Source organism: Apium graveolens, chromosome 11 (genome assembly GCF_009905375.1).
Source record: "Apium graveolens cultivar Ventura chromosome 11, ASM990537v1, whole genome shotgun sequence".
NCBI lineage: Eukaryota > Viridiplantae > Streptophyta > Magnoliopsida > Apiales > Apiaceae > Apium > Apium graveolens.
Window position 1 is genome coordinate 170,855,565 of NC_133657.1, and position 20,506 is coordinate 170,876,070.

A 20,506-nucleotide genomic window follows, 5' to 3' on the forward strand; every position below is an offset into this window, starting at 1 on the left:
GAGCCAATGGCCGATGGAAGGCAACGCCCCCAAAGCACCCCAGGGGCGAATCCCCAAGAAGTGCAGGAAAGGATCAGGGCTCATGAGGCTAAAATCCAAAGGCTGAGGCGTGATTTGGAGGCTCACCAGGCCACCAGACCCCAGATACCTCCTAGGGGGAGAAATCCTCCTCCTGTCATAGACCTGGATGGTCCGGTAAGAAGAAGGGCTGCTGTCCCAAGAACTGATCCAAGCAATCTCCTTCCCCTTGGAGATCCTGATGATCCAACTCCACCCTTCACAGAAGAGATAATGAATGCCCATATCTCAAGAAAATTCAAGATGCCCACTATCAAAGCCTATGATGGCACGGGAGACCCCGTTAATCATGTTAGGATATTCTCTAATGCACTGCTGCTGCAACCCGTGAATGATGCTATAAAGTGTCGGGCCTTCCCTCAAACCCTGTCGGGTATGGCTTAAAGATGGTACAGTCGCCTGCCCCCAAATTCTATTGGATCGTTCAGAGAATTAAGTCAGGCTTTTATTAAGCAATTCATCAGTGGAAGAGTCCATGAGAAAAGTTCAGCATCTCTTATGAGTCTTGTGTAGGGAGCTAAGGAATCATTGAGAGATTACCTGAATCGTTTTACAAAGGAGGCTTTAAAAGTCCCAGACCTTGATGATAAGGTAGCCATGATAGCACTGCAACCAGGAACTAGGGATGAGTTTTTCAAGATGTCCTTGGCCAAACGTCCCCCTGAAAACATGTTACAACTCCAAGAGAGGGCAGGGAAGTATATCAAGGTTGAAGAAAGCATGAGGAAGACCGTAGTAAGTAATGAGCCCACTGGAGGCAAAAAGTGAAAAACTGATCTGGAGTATATCGCTAAGGACAAATATCCTAGAACTGAACAAAACCCTGATTCAACCCCCAAGAAGGGAGGACCTGGGCAAAAGTTCACTGAATACGCTAAGCTGAGTGCTCCTAGAAGTCAGATTTTGATGGAGATTGAGAAAGATAGAGATATTCGCTGGCCTAAGCCCTTGAAGGCTGATCCCGCCAAGCTAGATAAGAGCAAGTATTGCAGGTTTCACAAGGATGTTGGCCATGACACCGATGAGTGTAGGCAATTGAAAGATGAAATTGAGTTTTTGATTCGAAAAGGAAGGTTGAACAAGTATACTGGAGATGGAGGGGACAGAAAAAATAATGGAAGGAAGAACTTTGAAGATCATAGGAGGGACCAAGACGATCAGGGGCGGAATCCCCAACCTAGAGGGCCGGTTATAAATGCAATTTTTGGAGGACCACGACGCCCTCGAGGACCTGTGATAAACACGATCTTTGGAGGTCCAACTGCTGCTGGATTGTCCAAAAATTCCAGAAAGGCATACACTAGGGAGGTTATGCATATTGTTGGAAAAGCCCCGAAGAGGGCCAGGACAGAAGTAACATTGGCTTTTGATGATTCCGACCTAGAGGGTGTGAAGTTTCCCCATGACGACCCGCTCGTCATAACACCGATAATAGGAAATAGCCCGGTTAAGAGGGTCCTTGTGGATAATGGTGCTTCTGTGGATATCTTGCTCCACGACACCTTTCTAAGGATGGGGTATAACGACTCCCAGTTGACACCAACCGACATGCCGATATATGGATTTGCTGGAGTAGAATGTCCTGTGGAAGGGATAATCAAATTGCCGACCACCATAGGTACGGAGCCAAGGCAAGCAACGCAGATGCTGGATTTCGTGGTGGTAAAGGCTAGTTCAACTTATAATGCTATCATGGGGAGAACAGGGATACATGCCTTCAAGGCAGTCCCCTCTTCCTATCATTCAGTCATGAAGTTTCCCACCCGAAATGGGATTGGAGAAGAGAGAGGAGATCAAAAAATGGCTAGAAGCTGTTATGTGGCCTCTTTGAGGGCAGATGGAGTCGGGGGGCAGGTTCTTCCTATTGAAGATATGGATGTTTGAGAAAATGATGAGAATAGAGGAAGGCCAGCAGAAGAATTGGTTTCGGTTCCTTTAGACCCCAAAAATCCTGAGAGGATGATTTTCATTGGAGCCACATTAGAGGAGCCCCTTAGAGGGAAGTTAGTGAAATTTTTGCAAGAAAATAGTGATGTGTTTGCATGGTCAGCAGCTGATATGCCAGGCATAGACCCGGAGTTAATTACTCACAAGCTAAACGTGGATCCAAGCCGGAAGACAGTGAAACAAAAGAAAAGAAATTTTGCCCCGGAAAGACAAGAGGCTATAAAACAGGAAGTAGAAAAGCTCTTAGAGGCTGGTTTCATTGAGGAGATTCAATTTCCGGAGTGGTTAGCAAACCCTGTAATGGTGAAGAAGGCTAATGGAAAGTGGAGGATGTGTATAGACTTCACTGATCTGAATGATGCATGCCCCAAAGACTGTTTTCCGCTGTCTAGAATTGATACTTTGATTGATGCCACTGCTGGACATGAGATGCTGAGTTTCATGGATGGATTTAGCGGATACAACCAGATCAAAATGCATAAGGATGACATTCCAAAGGTATCATTTATCACTGACTTTGGTGTTTATTGTTATCTTGTTATGGCGTTTGGTCTCAAGAATGCAGGAGCCACCTATCAAAGGTTGGTGAATAAAATTTTTAAGGATCTTATTGGAAAGACAATGGAAGTCTATGTTGATGACATGCTAGTCAAGAGTCTAGTAAAGACTGATCATATAACCCATTTAAGGGAAGCTTTTGAGATCCTAAGGTACCACAAGATGATGTTGAATCCTACGAAGTGTGCTTTCGGAGTAGGATCTAGAAAATTCTTGGGATTGATGGTCTCAAAGTGGGGAATTGAGGCCAACCCCGATAAAATAAAGGCAATCCTGGATATGGAACCACCAAAAACTGTCAAGGATGTTCAGAAGCTCACAGGAAGGGTTGCGGCGCTAGGACGATTCATCTCCAAGTCAGGAGACAAGTGCTTGACATTCTTCAAATCACTAAAGAACATCAAAGACTTTGTATGGAGTGAGGAAAACCAGAAGGCATTTGAAGAATTAAAGAAGTATATGGCCCAGGCCCCGTTGTTGGCTAAGCCAGTTCTGAGTGAAGTTTTATTTTTGTACTTGGTTGTTTCAGAGAGCGCCTTGAGCGCGGTGTTGGTTAAGGAGGAATTGAAAGTCCATAAACCCGTTTACTATGTCAGCAAAATTTTGCATGGTGCTGAGTTGAATTATTCAGCTATTGAGAAATTCGCTTTAGCCTTGGTAATGGCTTCAAGAAAACTGCGTCCTTATTTTCAGGCTCACCAGATTGAGGTGCTAACAAATCAGCCCCTGAGAAATATCATTCACAGTCCCAAGGCAAGTGGGAGATTGATTAAGTGGGCAATAGAGCTGGGACAGTTCGATCTCAAGTATAAGCCACGTACGGCAATAAAAGCCCAGACACTAGCTGACTTCGTGGTGGAATGTACCATACCCAACCAAGAAGCCGGGGGGCAGGAAGATGCCATACCTCAAGACAAGAAAGTCGATGATGGGGGCAAAGAGAAGGATGATAAAGAATATTGGGTTCTCTATTTTGATGGGGCATCAAAAACAAACTCCAGTGGAGCAGGATTGGTTTTGCAAAGCCCTGATGGGTTCTTAATTGAGTATGCTATGAAGCTAGAATTTCCAACCACAAACAATGAGGCAGAGTATGAAGCCCTGATAGCTGGCCTTGGTCTAGCTGGGACACTTAGAGTCAGAAACTTAAAGGTCCGTGGAGACTCGAAGCTGATCATATCCCAGGTAAAGGGAGAATTTGAGGCAAGGGATGATACGATGGCTAAGTATGTCCGCCTAGTAAGGGCTGTGATGACCCAATTTAATGAATGCCATGTTGAACACATTCCAAGGGAAGAAAATGTTAAGGCAGATGCGCTATCAAAGTTTGCTTCGTCTGAGATTGAAGAAAGTTCAGGAAGTGTGTACTTCCGTGTTTTGAAGACACGAAGCATAGATGTTAAGCTAGTGGCTCCCATAGGCTTGGGGACGTCATGGATTGATCCCATCAAGGCTCACATTCAGACCGGTTGGTTGCCAAGCGATGCAACTGAAGCACGGAAGTTAACTATTCGGGCACTAAGGTACTCTTTGATAGATGGGATTCTTTACAAAAGATCTTTCGTGGTTCCCTACTTGCGGTGTCTCAGGCCCGATGAGGCACGCTTGGCTCTTGAAGAAGTGCATGAAGGTATTTGTGGACAACACTTGGGGGGCAGGGCCTTGGCTCATAAGATAACTCGTTTAGGTTTTTATTGGCCAGAAATGATGGCTGATGCCAAAGAATACGTAAAGAAATGTGACCGCTGTCAAAAGCATTCACCTGTTATTAGACAACCCCCCGAGATGCTGACCTCTATCAGCTCGCCCATTCCTTTTGCTATGTGGGGAATGGATATTTTGGGGCCTTTTCCCATGGCCACAACACAAAGGAAATTTCTGATTGTAGCCATTGATTATTTCACCAAGTGGATCGAAGCCAAACCCTTGGCCAAGATCACAACTAAGCAGGTTGCACAATTCCTATGGGAAAACATTATGTGCCGATATGGAATTCCCCGTATCCTCGTCACTGACAATGGAACACAATTCAACAATGAGAAATTCAAGAAGTATTGTGAAGAAAATGAAATTGAGTTACGATTCACCTCTGTGGCTCACCCGCAAGCCAATGGGCAAGCAGAGGTAGCAAATCGGATAATCCTGGATGGACTAAAGAAGAGGATCGAGAAGTCAAGAAATAATTGGGTGGATGAAATACTTCCAATATTATGGGCCTACAGGACTACCTGTAGAGTCACGACAGGAGCAACTCCCTTCATGTTGGCATATGGGGCATAAGCAGTAGTTCCAGTAGAGATATCACATTCCTCTCCAAGGATTCAGGCTTTCGATGAGGAAGAAAATGAGGAAGGGCAGAGGTTAACCCTGGATTTAATCGATGAAGTACGAGATAAAGCACATGCAAAGATAGTAGAATATCAGAAAAAGGCTTCATTCTACTATAACCTAAGGGTTAAAGAGAGGTTTTTTGAACAAGGTGATCTAGTCTTGAGAAAAATAGAGGCTTCTGGTGTCGGACAGAAAGGAAAGCTTGCCCCGAATTGGGAAGGGTCGTACAGAGTCAAGAGCGTTCAGGGTAGAGGAACCTACAAGCTGGAAACTATGGATGGTTTTGAAGTCCTGAGGACCTGGCATGCACAAAACTTGAAGGTTTACTACGTATAAGATAGGCGAAGTATGATTCTCACTTGTCATTGTGACAAGTAGGTTTAAAAGCACCTCGAAGCTTTGCTTGCGTAGGATTTTTTATATTCCAATATAATTTACATTGTCTAGTTATTGTTGATTAGGGTCGAACCCATGCTGTGTAAGGTTTTGGAAAACCAGACTTCATATTAAAGAGTTTGAAATTATTTCAGCTAAGGATGTTTAAAGTTCAAATGCGTATTAAGATTGTAAAGTTAAAATAGAAAGAGGCAAGAAAAGCGACATATGAAATATAACCCCGGAGGGTAACAAGTTCTGATATGAATGAAGTTCAAAAAGAAGATATACAAAAAAAACTTAGGCCTTGGAAGGCTGAGATTCCTCGGAACCACTATCCGAAGTCTCCTCGGATGTCTCAGTCGTTCCTTCGGACGTCTCGGTCGTCCCCTCCGAAGTCCCTGTAGAGGTTCCCTCTGCGGGAGATGCTGGCTGTTGAGGCACTGCTCTTAGAGGCTCTTCCACCCTGGCCTTCTTAGCGACAGGCTCAAGCTCCTCTTCGGAAGAATCTTCCTCCTCTCCATCCTTGATCATATCAGCAAGCTTCTCAGTAACACCTCCAAGCTCTGGAACTCACACAGGGTAAGGAAAGGAGGACTGCTCGAGGATCTCTGGAAAATCATCCTGGATGGCCTCCACAGCAGCGTCCCATCCCTCTTTGTAGCTAACTGGGTGAAGAAGGGCATCATGCTCCACCATCAGGTCTTTGAATTCCTGGGTGTCCATCCAGCCATCAAAAGCTTTGTCCTTCTGCGCCTTCAGAATGACATTTTCTGCACGGGCCGTTTCCAGGTCAGAAGTGGAAGAGGCCAGTTGAGCTTCAAGGGCCTCTATTTTTTGGTTGGCCTCCTCCAACTTCTTGTTGGCATCTTCCAGGCCAACCTTCCAAGCCTTAGCTTGGTGAATTGCCCCTTGGAAATGGGCGTTAGCCTGCAAGAGAAATAGCAGAAGTTTATAAAAGAAACATGGAAAGATAAGTATGAAGGGCATAGGTAAAGGACGTACCGTCGCCAGAGCCCGGGCTCCAAATAGCTCATTCCCCTCTAAGTCCTGTTGAAGGACAAAATCTTGATAGTCCACCGGGGAGATGGAATGCTTAGACCATTCCTTGGACAGCGCCGTGCTGCCCACGATTGAGTCCTTGCCCCGGATCCCCCAGGCAGGTTGAAAATAGGCCCCTGGCCTCTGCTTGGTGCGCAAAACTTGGCTGGGGCCTTCCTCGCTTGGCTCCATTGCCTGAAGGAGGAACTCAGGGAAGCGATCACCAAGTCGAGGGTCTTTAAAGACCTTCCCAGCCCTCTTCATCCTGGTTGTCTCCAGGTCCTTAGGTTTAGTAGCCTCCTCAATCTTCTCAGCCACTGCAACAAACGAAGTCAGTTGAAGATCAATGGAATAAAAAATGAAGGAAATAAAGGAGGTAAGAAAGGGAACTTACTTTTCTTATGAACGGGTGAGAGGCCGCTTCTACCAAGACGGTCTCCCGGATAAGATCCCAAGAATGGGAAGTACCGTTGTCTTGTGTAAGGAGGTTGAAAGCTCTAGCCTCCTCCTCAGACAAAGTTATATCATTTGGGCTCCCGTCCACGGCCAGCCCAAAGGATGATCGAAACAGGGAGCCCCAATCTCCACCTTCCCAAACAATGAACAAGAAATCTTTCTTCCACCCCAAGTTGTTGTCAGGGATGGACTTCCCATTCACGATATGGGGGATAGTGGGCCGCTGATTTATAGAAACCCAACCCGGACTTTTGTCAGGGCTATTCTTGAACTGAAAAATCTTTCTGAAGACAGCAACAGATGTGGGGACATTGTGCTTGGCGCATTGCGACAGATAGCACAGAATCAGCCTCCAAGAATTAGGGAGAAGTTGGCAAGGGCTGATGCCCACATCAGCCAGTAGCAAAGGAATGAATGGATGAACAGGGAGTCTGATACCTGTCCTTAGAGTATCCCTATAGACGCATAGCGCGTCCTTCTTCCACTGATAGGCCCTGTCGGTCGGACCTGCAAGAACCAGCTTAAAAGGTTCCTTGATTCTAAAGCAGCTGCTCAACTTTTCCAGCTCCTTGGGGTCTCGCAAGGCACTGATATGATCGTGCGCGTCCAGATGCGCATCAGTCGGGTACTCGTCCCCTCGAGTGTTTATCATATCGATTAAAGAAGTGTACCTCGATCGGATAGGGAACTCGTTGGACTTTCTAGTCACGTTCATCTTGGCCAGGCGAGTCATTTTTTTGTCAGCCATCTAAAAAAAAAAGGGCACGTAAACAGGCTATCTTAAAATGGCACACAATGGAAAAATAGATACGAAAAGCAAAGGGAGGAATTTTACCTGAAGAAGCACTCCTGAAAAAGGCTTTGAGCTCCGACTTGCTGTTATTGCTCTGAGAATCTTAGCAGGAGGAGAAAGAAGAAAACTTAGAAATGAGAAGGTGAGGAGTAGTAGCCTTTCCTCATTCCTTTATATAAGAGGAAAAAGAAAGTTGAAGGGACGAAAGCCCATTAAGGACAAAGGCCCATAGGAAAAAGCCCAGAAAAAGGAATATTCCAGAATATTCCTAGGAATTCTAGAGCATTCTAAACAGGGTGTATTAAGCCCAGATCAATAAAAGAGGCCCAATAAGATTTGAAAAAGCCCAATAAAAGAGGCCCAATAAGATTTGAAAAAGCCCAATAAAAGAGGCCCAATAAGATTTGAAAAAGCCCAAATAAAAAAGGCCCAGTAAGATTTGGGAAAGCCCAATAATAGAGGCTCAGTAAAATTTAATAAGGCCCAATAAAAAAGGCCAGACCCAAATCCAATTAGGATTTGGAAAATACAATACCCTAAATTAAAGCTAAATGAAGAAGGCTAGTGGAAGACCAGAAACCAGGTCGAAATCCAGGTCGTGAATCCTGCCCGAAATCTTTCGAGCAGACATCCGAAAATAACGGGTAAAAAAGACCAGAATCCAGGTCGAATTCCAGGTCGTGAATCCTGCCTGAAATCTTTCGAGCAGACACCCGAAAATAACTGAAATAACGGGATTGAATTGAGGTCGAAGCTTCGACCAGGAATGAGGTCGAATAAACCAAGCATCTTTCAAAAATGGGGATTAAAAACCCAGGTCGAATTTCGACTAGGATCCTGGTCGAATTCCAGGTCGTGGATCCTAGTCGAAATCCTTCGACCAGGAAGCAAGAAAACCAAAGAATTTTCGAACAGGATTCAGGTCGAAATATCGACTAGAATCCTAGTCGAAATTCTAGTCGATAGACTCATGACAAAAAGCTAAAAAAAGGTGGGGGAATTTTCGACCTAGATCCAGGTCGAATTTTCGACTAGGATCCTGGTCGAATTCCAGGTCCTAGATCCAGGTCGAAATTTCGACTAGGATCCTGGTCGAATTCCAGGTCGTGGATCCTAGTCGAATTCCTTCGACCAGGATAGCAAGGCTGACCCCTATTTCCACTAGGATCCAGGTCGAAATTTCGACTAGGATCCTGGTCGAAAAAGGGCTGGAAATCTGAAAAATCCAGAAATTAAGGAAAAATCCAGAAAATTAGGGGAAAATCCAGAAATTAAGGAAAAATCCCAGAAAATTAGGGAAAAATCCAGAAATTAAGGAAAAATCCCAGAAAATTAGGGAAAAATCCAGAAATTAAGGGAAAAATCCAGAAAATTAGGGAAAAATCCCGAAAATTAGGGGAAAATCCAGAAATTAAGGGAAAAATCCAGAAAATTAGGGAAAAATCCCGGAAATTAGGGAAAAATCCCGGAAATAAGGGAAAAATTCCTGGAAATTAAGATAATTCCTGAATAAAAGGAAAATTCGTTGTAAATGTGTAGGTCGCTCCACACTTTACGCAAAAACGAAACCCTGTAAGGGAATAAACAGACTTAACTTCTGCGAAACCTAATCAATATTTCCCAAAAGTTGGGGGGCAAATGATAGGGATAAATAAATTATGATAGTATAATTAAATACTGCAAAGGTGGGCTGCTAGGCCCAATAAAAAGATATATGATACTCAGACCAGAAAGGTTAAGCCTGATGGACCAGATCAGGCCTGATGGAATAAAGAAGGCCCAAAAGCCCTGATTATTAATTAATTTCGTAATTAATTAATAAGGGAAAAATCAGCTATTGAGAAGAGTCCCGATAAGGATATAAATCCTTATAGATTAGCCTCAAGGGGACCTAAAAGGATAAGGAAACAGTTTCCTGCTATCTAGGACTCCAAAGTCCATTCTAATTATGAGACTTGCCCACCAAGTCTCCTATACCAAGTCCAATTCAAGGACTCCCAACATCTATATAAGGGGCCTCACCCCACAAATCAGAACTACGTTTTTTGGCTTGATTCTCTAATTCACAGAGATACGTAGGCATCTCGTAAATGCAGAATTAAGCTACGATACACGAGAGCAGCCATTAAAGGCCTTGAGCTCCCGAATCTTAGTAATAAATACAGCAGATAATAACCTTAGTTTTTTATCCATAACAGTGATAAAGGCGGTTCCTCAAACACCGTTAAAAATTGATCATTCTCGTCGGAATAATATATTTAAGTTATTATGTATTTTGTTTAAAAAAATGTACTTCAATTATATTTGAATGAAATGAAATATTTAATATTTTATTTTTCTTGTACTTGTCCAATTTAATTTATCAATTTTTAATTTATAGCAATACTCCTTTCATAGATTTCAGTTACTATCTTCGGTTTTTTATTTTTTTCATTAAAACTAATATTTTAATTATTTTTCCGATTATATTTCTAATTTATTTTTAAATTTTTAACTCATTATACAATTGATAATAAATGGAAAGTAGTAATAAAATTAGAAAATATAGAACAAATGGTTGTTAAAATTAATTATATATTTTTTAACTTCGTTATTATCGAAAAAAATTAATTCATTAAAATATGATTTTTTTTGTTATTTTAGAAATTAAATAAAAAAAGGCCTGCTGCCGCATTGTTTCATTACGGATGATACGTCTGCGGCATTGTTTGCGGGAGGTCTTCCGCAATGAAACAATGCGGGGCACTCGGTGGTTAATTACAACCACACGAGTTGTGGACCAAAACCCTATATATATAATTTTTTCCACTCATTCTCTCTTCTCCCTCCAATTTCACGTGACTCCCTTTGGGTACCCTGTACCCTTGCGTAAATAATTTTATTCATGTTTTTAATTTAATTTTTTCATTAATCGATAAACCTTTTTTAAAATATGACTTCAGTATATTTTTCTCCATCTCCCAACGATCAATTTGCATACCATATTTGCTATATTCCGACGATAATCACTATTTATACTTAACAAAATCATTAAACCGGAATTACTATAATTTCAGAACTTTCTTAATTTTAGTGATTCTTGTAAGCATAATTAGTGATTCCAGATCTAGAAATTACTATCTAAAATTTAAATTGGAACTTAATTTAGTAGTCGTTAAGTTTTTAGGGTTCACAAATTCCTTAAATAGGTTTTAAAATTATTTATCTCTTTCGAATAATAAGAAATTAGTTGATAAACATTTCATCTATTTAGGGTTTAGGGTGTAGCCCTAAACCTTAGAGCATAAACCCCAACTTAGTCTAAAACCTTAGAAACCAAACCATATAAATAGTGATTTCTATGTACAATATATTGATTACTATGTGTAATTTGGTGATTATTATGTGCAGTTTAGTGATTATCGTCATACGATTTAGTGATTGAAGAGTATATCAATATGAATATCATACTCACAGCAACGCTTTGTCTCCCCTTTTTAATTTCTTTTTCTGCTCTCAGACCTTCTCCTGTATTTTTTTTCATTTATTTATTTGGGCTTAATAAAACCATAGCCCACATAATTGGACCAGGCCAGCAAAGTTCATTAATATCTCTCTGTTCCTTTTATATTATTAGTGAAATAGCTAAATTTTAGTGATTCTCATAAGTATAGTTAGTGATTTATCGCCGGAATATAGCACATATGATATTCATACTTATCGTTGAAAGATGTACAAAAATACAGTGAAGTCAAATTTTAAAAAAAACTCGTTGAATAAGAGAAAATTTTAATTTAAAAATGGAGAAAATTAGTGGTGTGTGTGTAACAGGTGCATGTTAGTCATGTGTGGGTTTTCAGGCGCATGTAAGTTTTATTGGGTTGGGCTTATTTATAATTTTTATTTTAAGGGCGTTTCTATTTGAACAAACCGTATATGTATGTATGCAAATGCTCAAATACAAACCAATATTAGAATACAAACTACAAACCAATGAGATCCACATGTTTAATCACTTTCTTCTTCGTTTTTTATTTTACATTTCCCGTTAGTTGGTTAACTTTTTAAAAAAAATAATTTCACCTTATTTTTATTCATCTCCCGTTCATCGATTTGCATAGCATATTTGCTATATTTTGACGACAAATCAGTATTTAAACTTATCCGAATCAAAAAACTGAAATCAGTACTAATTCCGGAACCAGTACTTTTAGTGATTTTCGTAGACATAATTAGTGATTTATCGTCGAAATATATCAAATATGGTATTCATACTGATTGTTGGATGATGTAGAAAAATATAGTGAAGTTAGATTTTGAAAAGAGTTCACTAATTGACGGGAAAAATTCAATTAAAATGGAGGGAATTATGTGTAGTTGTGTATGGAAGGTGTAGTTTGTATTTTAATTTAGTTTGTATTGGAGTAAGACTCTGTGTATATATATTTAAATATATGTCTTTCAATAAAATTCGTCGAATTAAACAAGCAGGGTACGTAGGAAAGCTCAGTAGGTGCTGGAGTTATAGTTGTGTAAGGAAGAACATCATATGTATTTTACGATTCACTTCTTTCCTATAATTGCCGAGATAATAATATTTCATAGACTAACTAATTTTGATGCAAAGAGGACCCAGCATGGCCTGGTTAATGAAACACACACTCGCACACAGTACATTCTGGTGCGATAACGATGGATCATCAGCTATCGTGTAGCTGTAATATTAAAATTATTAAATAATATCTGATCCAAATTAATTAAAGTCACTGCAAGAAAAATAGGCTTATATAATTGTTTTGCACCGTTGTTATCTAAGAGCAAAAATTTTCATCTTCTATCGAGGCGACATGTGATTGAGCTCAAAAAACGAGTACTTAAACCGTTATTAGAAGCAACTAATAGTAAAAATAATGCATAAACCTAATTTGTTTAGCCCGGGGGATAACCCCTGCCACAGTAATAGTACTCAGCGTGCAAATCTTTGTCGTAATTGCATTAACAAGCATATATATTACAAAATACCCATATCAAACCAACTTAAAATATATGTGGATAGATAGATAGATACGCCATTTAATTAAATAGTGGTTCGACATTTTTATAGTTAATTATTTGGTAAAAGTTGATCATAAGTTGATGTCAACGCCTTCTTGCAGCAGTTTCCCTCTGGCAATTGAAGAAGACAGCAGCAACAGGGGAACCCAGCTCGTTGTCCTCAGCAAATTTTCGACTGTTAAATCGATCCCTTGAAGGAGGTGCACTCATCATCTGCCTCCTTTTCTGCTTGTACAAAAGAAATACAAACCTGTGGATTCCAATTATTGGCTTTGGTGTTTCATAGCTTACTACTTCTCTTCCTGCACTTGTATAATATCATATGATAATTAATTAATCACCGATAATTAAATCAAAGCTGAATTTTAAGAGGCCCCCACAACCCCTATATAATCTTGAATACACTTAATTATCTCCACTAATCTTGAAATCTCATTTGATGCCAATTTCTAAAATTTTCAAAAAATATTCACTAGCTAGCTATAGGTATGAAGGTATACCAAAGGAAGCATCAGTTGTCCCTGGAATGTTAGTCACTATCCTGCAATTGAAAAAACAGTTAGTTTATACATTTTCAGTATAGCTTTCCAAATATGTATCTATATAGCACTTAATTAAGCTAGATCAATCATAGTGTGTTGCATGCACGTATGCACATGTTTTATCTGCAAAATTACAAATAAATTATATGCATGGAGACAAATTGTGCAAGCCCTAATTAGGGCATAGTAAGTAATTTTGCAGACTGATTGTTTGGCATACAATTGGCTTAATTAACAAATTTAAAATATACCAGTGTAAATGCTCTTTAAGGTATGGATCACTAGGACCAGGAACATCAGGATCAGTCATAATCTGCAGAAAAACATTACACACCAACAGAGAGAGAATATAATTAAAGAGTTATATCATTTTTTTCAGTTCATAATGTTCTGCAAAAATAAATTTGTTTTCCACAAAAATCTAGTTGAGTTAACGTACTGAGTACCAATTATATTGTCCTGCAAACGTTTTCTGTTTGCAAACATATATGGTACTCCAAGAATTTCAATGTAATTGGCACTGAAAAAACTGTTGCCAATATAATCATACGAAGTAAATGAGGGTATAAATTAGTGTTTACAATACCAGTGTAAAGAAGGACCTCATGTCAGCACCAGGAACTTCAACTTTGGGATTAAAGCTGACTTGGGCAGGAAAGAGCTCATGGCCATTGTAGACCTGCTTATTGGGATTGTAAGTGACAATCATTTTGACAGTTGAACCAACATAATCCACAACATCTCCCACTACTCTCCCAACTACAAGAGGATCAGGAATTCTTGCCATTTGTTAATAAGTATCTGCTAAAGATAATTATTGAGAGAGACGAAAATAAATATCTATGTGTTGTTTTTTGGATGTTGCTGATTTGATGAACCAGGTACAAATACCCACTTATTTATAGTGTTAAGAGTTAGCTACCACCCCATCATCAAACAACTTTACAACTAAAAAATATGAGTTTAATAAAAGGGACGTATGTATGTGGCATATTACATGCATGAGGCTCCCCCGGTCGATCGTTCTTTTAGCATATATATCAGTTTGCTTTAGAATATAGAACAAGACACAGAGGCATGTAGAGCAGTAGAGGTGATTTGACATGCATGCAAAAGGTATTGCTAACTCTCTCTTGTACCGTTGTACGTGTAAGTATATATGTTTTAATTAAACATGTGTTAACTATTGTAACTAATAACTCTATATATTAGAATAATATTAGAGGTCCCAAATATTATTATATTTTTTTTTCAAATATTTTATAAATATTAACTTTTTTCATAATATGTGCTCATGAATCGAATTTCGATACTTTTCATGCACGTTATTTTAGAATTAATTTGGCAAAAGTTTTGAATTATCTAATATAACTCTGTATATTAATGTTTGTAAAATATAAATGTGTTTGATTTGTCAGTATTTATATCATGAAATTGTTGGTTCTTTATTCTGTGATTAGAGTTTGGATAGTTTATGTTTACAGATGTTTTGAGTCATGGAATGATAGGATTATTGTAAAACTCTTTATTTAAATGTTGGTTCTTTAGTTCACGACGATGGTCCTAAAACCAAACTACAGATCTTTATATCCCCAACTAATGCAGCAAAATTTGTTAGTTTTTCCCGATTAGTAAAAGCAAGTTTGTACGTACATTTCTAAATATTAACATAACTTTTTTATTTTAAATAAACATATTGTTTCACAAACATGATAGAAGTAGATAGTGTCCGTAGAAGATGTAATTCACATATTGTGATATTGAGAATATTTGGAGAGTTCATTTGGGTTCATAAGATAAAGTACTAAGATAAAGTACCGTACATATAGAGGTATGATATTTTTTTGAGGGCTTATGAACTGCCTAAATTAGTTATATTTAGTTATGTATATTTTCAGCTTATTTTAGATTCGTATTCAATTTTTAAAAAAGAAACTCAAAATTTAACCCAAATTATTCATATAGCTAAATTCAAAGCGGAATCTCGAAATCTTTATTTGTCAAGCTATCAAAGATACAGAAATGAAAGCTGGTGATATTATTACATAACGAATAGAGGTTCAGAGATGGCCGGTTATACCATGCTTTCCAATACTATCCCACAAAGTTAGAGAGGAATGATCCAGACTATATGTTACATGTTCAGGCCAGACAATGACATGCATCGAAAGGTTAAGTGGAGAAATTTGAAACATTACAGGTACAAGGATTATTAAAATTTTAGTTCAGTTTACAAAATAAAGTATTATAATAAAATATATTATTTTGGGGCTACAGTGAGTTTGTACACTTTCCAAATTAGATGCATTTGAGTTATTATATTTTGCCTAGTTTCAGACTCAGAAGGGGACTTCAGTCGATTTTTTAAAAAATGCCTAAACATGTGCTTTTAAAAATAAATTAAGATTACCCTGACCAAGAATAGATAAATAAATTAAAATTATTATACAAATATATCGCAAGTTAGCTTTGAAAAAGGTTGTCCTTTTCATTTGTTGTAAATTTTATAGTTCTAGATGACACCCAGAAAATTAAGCTTAAGCTTATACGTCATTAATCGGATGTCCTGCCAAAGCTCCCGACCGATCAATTTATGATTACGGACCACAAACATCAAGGAGAATTTGGCACCTAAATTCGACGAGTTGATAATATTTATAGATTAAGGCTCCGTTTGGTGTTGTTGTTCCTGTTCCAGACAGCAACAGCAACAGCAGCTTTTAGCTGAATAGCAGGTAAAAAACTGTTTCGTAAAATTTAAAAGCTGCTTTTTGAAAAAGTGTTTTTTGCTTAAAAGTTGTCCACCATATTTTTATAAAAAGCTGATTTTCAGCTGTTGTGGGAAACAGATGCTGATTTCACCATCAAATCTTACCAAAAACATTATTATTTTTAATTTTTTGCATCAAAACATATATTTATCAAAAAATTACCAAACAGTCATCTAATTTTTATAACAACATTTTTTTTAACAGCACTTTTTCTAACCGTACAACAATTATTAACAATAATCTCAACAACAATTTCAAACAGAGCCTAAGTCGATAATTCGTAAACAATAGAAAAAGGTTATGCCGCTAACTGGATTTGCTCCAAGGTAAATCATCATGTACTCTTTTAAATTAATTTTTTCGTAGGAAAATAATTAATGGCATTTATAGATAAACAACGAGATACAAATCGTGATAAATATTAAATATTAATACGAACAAGATTTTAGCATAAAACAATACCCTCATTGCATTGTAAAAATTATTGATTACCCTCGTTATATTATCATTTCTCAACACTATTTTTATAAATAAAAGCATGTCCGTCAAATTTAAAACCCATCTTACAAATTCGGTACCATAAACGTGACAGTAATGTTGGAATAGCGGAAAGCGAAGTAACGAGACCTCTGAACTTTTTCTAATATGGTAAAATTCTCCACAAAACGATCATAGATCGAAGATACTTTCTACACCATAGTCGACATATGTACATTATATATCGTCAATAATCCACAATTTAGTGTTAGGGCATATGAAAAAGAAGCTCCACCGAAATTTTTAGTGTAAGCTTTGAGTTTGAGGTGTCTTGTCAAATAAAGCTGATACTAAAATTGCCTCTCAATCCTTTCCTGATTGTGGTAACATGGGAATATGGCTTGCTATATATGCGTCCTAATTGTCTTATAAAAACCCTATTTCTCAATGAGTTAATTAATAAGGTTTTGTTTATCTCATAAATTAAGCACCACACTGGAGTCCTTTTTTATTCAACCAAATGCCTCTCAAAATTCCCAATTAGGTGTATGCGAGTCCTCACGCTGAAATGGCCATCTATGTCAATCCCATAAATATTCGAACCGTAATGTTCTTAACCACTATTTCGGATTTGGATTTAATTTTTTAAATCTAAACTATTTTCGATTCAAATTTGGATTTGAGGCATATTATTCTGAATCCGACTCAAAAATTTGAAACTCATTTCAAATCTATCCTAACCCTTATATGTATAATAAGGTACATGATCAAATATAAACTAAAATTAAAATAGAAACTAAAACCTAATTTGAACCATTAGATCAATCTAATCTGATGGTCCCCTTAAAAACACCACACCAAACTAACATGCACCTTCACGCACACAATCTCAGTTTTTCCCCTCCGTTTTTAATTTGATTTTTCATGTCAAACGGCAAGTTTTTTTTTAAATTTGACTTCACTGTACTTTTCTCAATCTCTCAATGATCGATTTGCATACCATATATGATATATTTCGAAGTAATTTTTTTAAAATACAATTTAGTTTCTAGTTTCTATTCTGAAATTGGTTTGTATTAAAATAAACCCCGTATAATAATAAATGTATAGTCATGTACTCGTATTAAAAGATTCTTTGCCATTAGTTGAGACCTGGATGTTCTCCTGTGCTCAGCCACTCGACCACTCTACGTCATCTTATCCCTTCGCCATCCTCAATCTTCTTCGGAGTTTGAATGGTTAGTTTAGATTTCTTTTTCATATACAAAAAATAGGTCGTGCCCCAATAAAGAATCATTTGATTCGCAAAGTGGCATGACTTGAAATGTGAAATCTTGCTAAGGTGGTGAGATTGAGTTATCGTTCTTTATATCATGTTTTTGGTTGTGTTGAGATGAACCAAAAAACATGTTTTTTGGTTCTTTATATCATGTTCTTTATTTACCAACCGCATTATAACCGACCAACTGAAAATTTGGGCAAAAAATGACCAACAATTACAATCGGTCGGATGACAAAGGCAATACCGACCGAAATCTAAACTGGGCCGATACTTAATATTACCAACCAATTATTGTGACCGCAATCAACATTGTTTAACTGACCGTTGACATGGCATCCATGTCAATTTGTTTCGACCAATTATATCGACCGCAATTTGATCGGTAAATAAATATATAAAACGATTGATTATGACAAATGAAATGTCAAATTACAATTTATTGACAGTTGCCTTGCTTCCACGTCATAAAAATCGACCAAAACTTCGACTGATGATACGATTGGTATTGTCTTGCAGTTTTTATTTATAATAAAAAAATTCTTAAATTCTCTAACTCTCTCTCTCGATCAACTCTCGGCCCTCTCTCGGCAAACTCTCTCACTCCATTAACATCCATCTCTCTCCCTCTAATTAAATATGGTACTCTTTTTATCTATCTCTCTCTGGTACTCTCTATTTCTCTCTCACTATGTGAGTTAAGGATTATATACATTAGTTTTAGGGATTTAAAATTAGTGATTATATATGTTAGTTTGTATTGGTGCACTAATATAGTTTGATTGTATGCATTGTGTGTATAGGTATAATTTGATTATATATGTTGCGATGATATCAAGTTAATTTAACAAAACTAAAATTAGGGATTTTATATGTTAGGCTGTGTTAATATTACTTAGTTGATTATATATGTTCATAATGCCTTTGATTTTGAAAATTTGTGAATGAATATGAGTTGTTATATGGAATTAGTAGTTACTTTTGTTGTCTTTGTTTGTGCCATGAAATTCTAATTTAGTATGATATGAATGGATATGGATGTAATAAAGATGTGAACGCACTATACAAAATTACAGTTCAAATTTACCCTACAAATTTGTTCAAATTGTTATGACAGATTGCTCGAATTTGGTATACAATTGAATAATTTATAATTATGCTACTTATAGTGCATGCTTAAAATGTATATAATGTTTATTTTCTTTATTTTATAGAGATGAATGTTCAAATAACATCATTTCATATTTTATAAAACTAATCTTACCTAGCGCTTATACTGTAACGACTGAGAAATTACGCTTGTATTATATTGTGATAAAGATAAATTATATATTTTATTATGTCATTTATGTGTAATGAGTCATAAAATCCTAACTGTTATGTGCTACGTGTGTTCTGTATTGTCGGGATATTTTCTGGGTATTTATCGGATATTTTATTTCGTGTTAAAAGCCTTTGTATCCAAAGTTATATGACCCGAACTGTGTTTTAATAACTGATATTTCAAATAAAATAATTAGCCTTATTTTTCTTAGAACGGCTTGTACCATCACGTTATTCTGAACATCTAGATATTTTATAAATTTTCTCGTTTCGCGAAAAATGATTTTTCCGGGCCACTTCGGGTGTTAAAAACCCCACAAAAATCATATTTTTATTTTTAATAAATTATGGGACTTTCAAATATACCATTTCTTTGCATTTTTGGATTATTCACAATTTTGGGGAATTTTTGGCATATATATTGCATATATAAAATATTTAAAAATTAGAAATTAATACTCAGAAATTATAAAATTAGGGGCCAATTAATTTTAATAGATGTATAATTAGGGCCTTAATTTTAATTAGGGGTATTAATTTTGTTATTCCCAAACAATCTAAACAAGAATTACAGAAGGGAGGGTGAATGTAATTTTGGCTTCTTTCTTTATTTTAAGAATGATTCTTCTACCAATAACTAATTGTGTTTGATTTGCAATAGTGCAGAATAAGAATATAACAGAAATCAAATCACAAAGAAATTAAATACAAGTATTTAAAAATTTTCTGGTGGATTGAACTTTTCCACCAAATATATATATTAAGTAGAGAACCCTGTGATACAAATAGTACACAGCTGCTTACAAGTCGAACAACAAGAACTACAGAGAAATTCTTTACAGATTTTGCTTTTTCTATTTCTCTAGTTTTTCTTGCTTGATTCAACTTGGTGCCCCTTGGTTTATATATCACCAAGTTACATGATAAAAAGACAAGATAATAAGACAAACTATATCTAGTCTAACTTCATGCTACTACACTTCTCTTTCCAGCATCTTTGAATATCATCTGTTTAGCATGGAAATGGAAATGCTTCTTTGTTCTCTTAATCCTTCAAACAGGCTGCCACATTCCATTTGCAAACAATCAACGCATGTGACTGTCAAGTCACTATCAACTACTCTTTTGAATTTGAACATCCGTTGGAGCTCAGGTTGATCATCCGTCAAGACTTATGTTGATCATCCGTTGAAGCTCTGTAAACCATCCGTTGGTACCAATTGGTATCAGAGCAAGCTCTTGAAGAAGTAAGAGTTTAAAGATCACAACAACTAACAAGATGAGCAGAAAAGATGTTGGAATAAAGATTCCATTTCTGGACAAAGATAACTATCAACATTGGAAGGTGAAGATGCACCTGCATCTCCTATCTCAATATGAAGCATATGTGGACTGTATTGAGAAAAGTCCACATGTCCCTATGAGAGCTGCTACAGGAAATGAATCATCAGTCCCAAAGCCTAGAACAGAGTGGTCTGATCCTGATATTGAACAAGTTCAT

At 37.3% G+C, this 20,506-nt stretch overlaps 1 protein-coding gene across 1 annotated transcript; it reads right to left on the minus strand.

Moving 5' to 3' along the window:
- Positions 1-12,488: 12,488 nt before the first annotated feature.
- Positions 12,489-14,006, minus strand: LOC141697803 (CEN-like protein 4). The gene is made up of 4 exons (XM_074502349.1): positions 13,742-14,006; positions 13,407-13,468; positions 13,114-13,154; positions 12,489-12,915 (listed from the first exon to the last, which is right to left on the minus strand). Exons 1-4 carry the CDS (start codon positions 13,940-13,942, stop codon positions 12,698-12,700), a joined length of 522 nt encoding a protein of 173 aa, XP_074358450.1. The 5' UTR covers positions 13,943-14,006; the 3' UTR covers positions 12,489-12,697.
- Positions 14,007-20,506: the final 6,500 nt, after the last annotated feature.